At 36.4% G+C, this 5836-nt stretch overlaps 4 protein-coding genes across 6 annotated transcripts in view; 1 reads left to right on the forward strand and 3 right to left on the reverse strand.

Moving 5' to 3' along the window:
• The window catches only part of LOC105270037 (zinc finger protein 91), a gene marked incomplete in the record, with an annotated part of 6267 nt that extends 5127 nt beyond the window's left edge, over positions 1-1140 (reverse strand). Inside the window, 1 exon segment of the mRNA XM_011310712.1 lies at positions 943-1140.
• Positions 1141-1593: 453 nt separating this feature from the next.
• LOC105270041 (sin3 histone deacetylase corepressor complex component SDS3) lies at positions 1594-3884 on the forward strand. 3 transcript variants are annotated; one of them, XM_011310716.1, is made up of 9 exons: positions 1594-1905; positions 2104-2167; positions 2243-2356; positions 2535-2736; positions 2929-2937; positions 3093-3273; positions 3352-3469; positions 3540-3624; positions 3779-3884. In XM_011310716.1, exons 1-9 carry the CDS (start codon positions 1782-1784, stop codon positions 3872-3874), a joined length of 993 nt encoding a protein of 330 aa, XP_011309018.1. In that variant the 5' UTR covers positions 1594-1781; the 3' UTR covers positions 3875-3884. The 3 variants fall into 3 exon arrangements, with proteins under 3 accessions (XP_011309018.1, XP_011309021.1, XP_011309019.1); XM_011310719.1 differs by having other exon boundaries at positions 3388-3469; XM_011310717.1 differs by lacking the exon at positions 2929-2937.
• LOC105270040 (E3 ubiquitin-protein ligase MARCH2-like) lies at positions 3881-4812 on the reverse strand. The gene has a single exon (XM_011310715.1). The coding sequence runs from the start codon at positions 4404-4406 to the stop codon at positions 3900-3902; it is 507 nt and encodes a 168-aa protein (XP_011309017.1). The 5' UTR covers positions 4407-4812; the 3' UTR covers positions 3881-3899.
• Positions 4813-4902: 90 nt separating this feature from the next.
• LOC105270063 (uncharacterized) overlaps positions 4903-5836 on the reverse strand; it is a 2062-nt gene continuing 1128 nt past the window's right edge. Inside the window, exon 3 of the mRNA XM_011310750.1 lies at positions 4903-5834. Within this exon, the coding sequence (XP_011309052.1) occupies positions 5525-5834 (310 nt within the window). The 3' untranslated portion in view covers positions 4903-5524. The remainder of the gene's footprint in view (positions 5835-5836) is intronic.

The raw sequence follows: 5836 nt of genomic DNA on the forward strand, positions 1-5836 counted from the left end.
TAAATAATTAAATGGTAAATAAATAATGATGATAAATTATGATTTGCAGGAAATTTTAGTCTCCAGTTTTGAAGTGAAAAATTGGAAAATTTCTGAGGATTTACAACGAAATTCGATGTTCAATTTTTATTTATTTTTTGTTTGCAAATTGTGATTGTTATTAATTTCAAGAGTCACTTTCCAATGGATTTATCCCACCTAGTCATTTCCGGAAGTTCATTAAATCTCGATTACAATTAAATGAACGATGATTACGGTTTTGACCCAGTAATGAGGAATATTAATTAATTCCCGGGAACCGTCGCGAGGACTTAAAATTAATTTATTCTCCAAAGGCAAACGATTATCGCAATTAACCCGACGTACAACTAATCAGAAATGATCAAAAATAATCGGAAATAATGAGATCGATTGGGCGATTTGTAAGAGTCGAATCGAATGATTAAATGTTTTGGGGAAATATTTAAATGATGGACGAGGATAATTATTGTTAATTCAACGAATAATTTGTTCGAACCCCAAAAAACCCCGGACTTGACATTTAATTTCTAGGTTATCCGAAAAAAAGAGGTTATACCCCACGAAATGAACTCAGGCAACTGCGACAGATCATTGCATAAGTCCCACTAACCCCCAACCGGTGCACAAGCCCCAAAAACTCCGGAAATGCACCCCAAAAAATAATGAAAAAAAAATCCCTGAAATCGCTAATCAATCATCAGCGTAAAAACAAAAGTCGAGTAATTGCCATGATTAAATAAATGTATCTCCAGTAATCACGAATGTAATTTCAATAAAACGTTGGCAATGGCGGACTGGCGCCAAGCCACTGAAAAACTCCATTTTACATTCAATAAAAAAACTCCACAACATTTTTATCACCGACAATTAACGCGTACCCCGTTGTTCAATTTTTAGTCATTAATTTGTTGAAGTACTCACTGGGAGATAATAACGATTTTCACTGGCACTTGGGGTTAAATAACCTAACCAATAATTTTTGTCGGATTTATTTAGTATCTTTTTGGGGGGACGAACACAGACGACGGAAAAAAACGGCTACAAGCGTCGACCTTCGGCTACTGTCGGTTGTTTTCAACGGATTTTTCATTTTGGAATGAGGGGAGGCCTTTTTTAAGCGACAAAATGGCCGCCCCGCGTCTCCCACCCCTTGAGATGCATCCTGGGTAGGGGAAATGCGCGGGAAATGGCGCGTCGTTTGATAATCCCCTGAGAATTTTATTGTTTTTTATTTTCACCTGGTGATTCCAAAATTGTGAGAATTTTGAAAATTCATTGCGTCGAACTGAAAAATTGAGAGAAAATCGTCTGCAATTTTTTTTTCGCGGCATTTGAAAAGGGGCGGGAGCGGGTGGGTATAGGGTCAATTGAGGGTGGAATGGGGGGTATTTTGGGGGTTGATTTTTTGAAAGATTTATGGAGGAATTTTTTTGAGGGGGTGATTTTGGGGTTTGAGGGATTTCGGGATGACTTCCGGTTTTGGGGAGTTGTTTTGACTCCAGCGGTTGGGTGGGGGTTTTTTAGTGACTTGATGGAGCGGAAGGGGCGGGAGGGGCGGGAAGGGTGGAAGAAGAGAAATTTAACCTAGAGAATAGATTGTTTTGTTGTTCAGAGGTTTTTGAAGGATTTTGGAGTTTTTTGGAGAAATTCCAGAGGCTCTCACGATTTATCGGGGATTTATTGAAGCCATTGGATAATTTATTTTGAAAGTGAAAAGAGTGGGGGTGATTGGAGCGTGATTTTTTGAAATTTTTGGAGAAATGTCGTATCAGGGATCACCCTTTTCAGCGAGATATGGACCAGAGGATTACGACCTCGACGAGGACAACGAAGAGTATTTGGATGATGAGAGAGATGTCGAAGATCCCGATGAAACGGATGAAGGTAATTGTTATTGTTCCTCCCCCATAAATAAATAATTACTCCCATTAAATCTGACACATAATCCATTCTTCATTCGCTTCTCGTCAATTCCAGTTGAATCTACTCTCTAATTATTTTTTAAGAGATTTATAATTGATTGGACTTGTTCGGAGAGGATTTATAATTGTTGTTAAATTAAATAATATTATTTATTTACAGACACAGAAGAGGCCAGTGAGACAGACATGGGAAAGTCTGAGGAATACACGGAGATTAAAGAGCAGTGAGAAAATATTCTCCACCTTCCTACGAAATATTATTTAATTCAATTGTTTATTGATTTTTTAATTCGTTTCAGGATTTATCAAGACAAATTGGGTAATTTAAAAAAGCAATTGCAGCAATTGAAGGATAATATTCACCCGGAGTACAACAAAAAGGTGAAAAAACTAGAGACGCAGTACCACGAGAGGTAAAATTCATTTTTCCGAATTACTCTTGCACTAAATATTCGTAACAATAATTATAAAATAATGAATATTGGGTCTGTGGGTGTGAAAATAATTGGGAAGTCGTCGATATGTTAATTTATTTGATGTGACACTCGTTCATGATATTCTTGTCATTTTTTTATGAATTTTTATCATCAGACTATGTTTGAACGAAATTTATCGTGATTACTTGATTGATTGGGCCGAGAAAGATTACAAATTAGAGCAAAAAGCCGCAGCCAAGGAGTACGAGGAGAAAAAAGTTGATTTGAAGGAGAATTTATTGGCCGACATGGAGGAGAAGAGAAAAATGATTGAATCTGATCGACAGACGATGGAACTAGCTGGCGATTCGACAGAGGTAATTAAACCACTAATTAATCCCCCGAATTCCAGATAAATTCATTCAAATATCCCACCCACTCCTGTCCCAGAATTTTACTAAATTAATCATGAAATTATTCTAGAAATTAAACACCAATTGTTAATTTGCTGAAAATGTGAGATATTGAATGTAATTTTTTATTAATTTTTTTTTTATCGATTTTTACAGCAATACAAGGTAATAAATAAGTCAGTTGAATCAAATCAGAGGTGGAAGATTGATAGAGAAGTAAATTAATCACGGGGAAGAGTTTGAAAATGATTATCTTGTCAATTTCAAATGTTTATTGCCTATTGAATTGTCATTTTAATGATTTTATCGTAATATTCAAGGTAAAACCCGTGATGACGAGGAAATTGAGACGAAGACCTAACGATCCTGTACCTGAAAAGGTGGAAAAGAGGAGAAAAGTACTTCAGGTACAAGTTAATTATTTACTGGATGAGAAAGAGGTGGAGAATGATTTGAAAGCTATCAGCAGAGGAAAAGTCATGACTGCCGTGAGAAAACAGGGTAATTATTTCCATTCATTGATTTTTTAATTGAAAATTTAAATTAATGCATTAATTGCTGATTAATTTGCGTTTTCAGTGGTCATGCCACATTATAATCCAGTAAATATTCCAGCGTCACACATTCCACAGTTGTCCGAGGGTCCATTAGTCGAAACGAAAATTGAAGATGGAAAATTATTGTATGAGAGAAGATGGTAATTATTGGGCAATTATTATTATATCTCCTTTCAGATTCTTTATTAAAATTGATTTATGATTGTCTAGGTACCACAGGGGGCAACCGATTTACGTGGAAGGAAAGGATTTATCGAAATTCGCTGCTCACATATCAGCGATTGGAACTGAAGCTGTGAGTTATCAAAAAAGTCATCTCTCTTCCATAAAAAAGGAATGAAATCTCAAAAATGAAATGACAATTCATCAGAAATTCCTTTTTCAATTAGAAATGGAGGATAAATCGAAAAATTGAAAGGATAAATTGATGATAAATCGTTTATTTTCAGATCTGGGTGAAAAAAGTATCGGATGCATCAAAAGTTCGGATATTCACAGCCCAATTGAGCCGTGGAAAAGTTTCCATAAAGCGACGGGCCTCATAACATAAAAAAAAACCGAGGATTGTCCTCAGACTCTCGAGATCACGCGATTGCAACTCAAATTCAAATTTTTCATCTCATTTACCGAGTGACGATGATAATTCATTCTGACAATACTTGTTTTCTGCCACCACCAGTACCAGACATTTTTATGATAATCAAGGGTCCAAGTTATCCAGATAAAATACGAGAATACTATCAAAAATCCAACAAATACGAGAGAATAGTTTGTCCATTTTGCTGGTGGAAAATTATCGTAATTATTTGACGAGTAGAAATCACCAGCTACGATGAAGATGTAGATTGCAGCGAGGGTCATTGCCGTCAAGGCTAGACAACGTATGAGGTCGATCTTTGGTGGTCTTATGGATATGTGAAGATCCCGGGGGGATTTCTTCAGGTATATCACCAATGAATGGAAGGGTGAGTGTCGGGGTGTTCTTTCTACGTCGAAGGGATATCCGCATACCTCGCAGCTAGATCTGTTTGACTCCTCCAGCCATCGCTCCAGGCACGGCTGGTGCACTGCACCCATTGTTCCCTGATATTTATTTAATTAAAAACAAATTATTTAATTTTTTAATTTCAGGGATCAATCCATACGATTTCCGTCTACTCTCCCAGGAAATATAAATAGTTCGATTTTTTCTGCAGGAATTCACGAATTCACGGGATTAATTCAATTATCTAATAAGAATTTATTTAGTTACTAGTTAATTAAAAATAAAGATCAATTGTTTCTATTTTTACGGGATTTTTCGGGAGATTTTTCTCGTTTGAAAATGAAAATTTGAGGAATTTCTCTGGGAGACGTGGGTGGAGTTGAGATGAATGGATTTAGGGGGAAAACGTCATGCTCGAGGTAATATCGAGATTCTAGAAATGAAATGTTGAAAAGTACCTTAATCGATGAAAAATTGATAGTAAAATTCTTGCGTTAATTATAAATATGTAATTAATAAACATAAGATTATTATCAGAATAAAATATTATTTTCCATTTGTTTCAGTCCCAAATATCCATTATTCATATTTTCTCGGGTACCTTACACCTGCAGGGATAAATAATTGGATATCTCAAATCATCGTAGCATATCCTGCAGAGTCCATCGATCGAAGTCTGACTGAAAGTCGATCTTTTGAATCTCCTCGGGGCCTCATCCCCGGATTTTTCGATTACTTCATCATCCACTGGAGCCACTGACTCCAAAATATCTTCCAAAACTCTCAAAATCAACTTCTCATCACTCATTATTAATTTTTTGTTTATAAAAAATGAAAAAAAATCCAGAAGTCACTGTAGAATTTTCTCTTAAATTAGTGGTTAGAAGAAAAGACAAGAGAGATTCATTTTTTTGTTCGCAGTTGTATTTCATTTTTTCGAGAGTAAACAGAAAGATCGAATTGAAAAAAATTATTGAACATGTGAATACTTTTCTGGTTTCCCCCACGTTCTGGGGCATTCAGACAATTTATTTATAATATAAACAATTAACGTAATCGATTACATCCTGAGGATTCTGTCCTGTCATGAAATATTTTCCCCATGGCGATGATCTCCTGCCCCATGTGCAGGTGTTCATCTAAAAAAAATTCACCAGCAGGATAAATTCATTGGATTTTTCCCGAGATTTTTCTCAATTTCCTATCGTTTTTATTCTCCCATCATCTCCACACTCAGACAATCCTCTCCCATATTACTAGGTGACGTCTCCATTTCCCCAAGGTCATTGGATTCACTGTCCAATGATGGATCATTGCTGAACATTTCAGTGGGAACAGTGGGAGGCGCTTTTTCAGGTACCAATTCAAGATACGTCTGCCTGGACTCCAAGTGCCTCTCGACTTCCTCAGGTGTCATGTGTCCATCGGACATCATGGAGACCACCGAGACGACATTGTTGGATTGCAGTGGTGCGTTGTTCATGGATTTTGGTGGTTTTGGATTGGGCTTTTTCTTTTTGCT

This window comes from Fopius arisanus, unplaced genomic scaffold (assembly GCF_000806365.1).
Source record: "Fopius arisanus strain USDA-PBARC FA_bdor unplaced genomic scaffold, ASM80636v1 scaffold00077, whole genome shotgun sequence".
NCBI lineage: Eukaryota > Metazoa > Arthropoda > Insecta > Hymenoptera > Braconidae > Fopius > Fopius arisanus.

What these genes read in the sequence shown, in the direction of transcription:
- LOC105270041 (XM_011310716.1), top strand. Translation starts at nt 1,782, where the DNA reads ATGTCGTATCAGGGATCACCCTTTTCAGCGAGATATGGACCAGAGGAT. An exon ending in TACACGGAGATTAAAGAGCA is followed by an intron (nt 2,168 to 2,242) that starts GTGAGAAAATAT and finishes AATTCGTTTCAG; the next exon opens with GATTTATCAAGACAAATTGG. An exon ending in GACTGCCGTGAGAAAACAGG is followed by an intron (nt 3,274 to 3,351) that starts GTAATTATTTCC and finishes TTGCGTTTTCAG; the next exon opens with TGGTCATGCCACATTATAAT.
- LOC105270040 (XM_011310715.1), bottom strand. Translation starts at nt 4,406, where the DNA reads ATGGGTGCAGTGCACCAGCCGTGCCTGGAGCGATGGCTGGAGGAGTCA.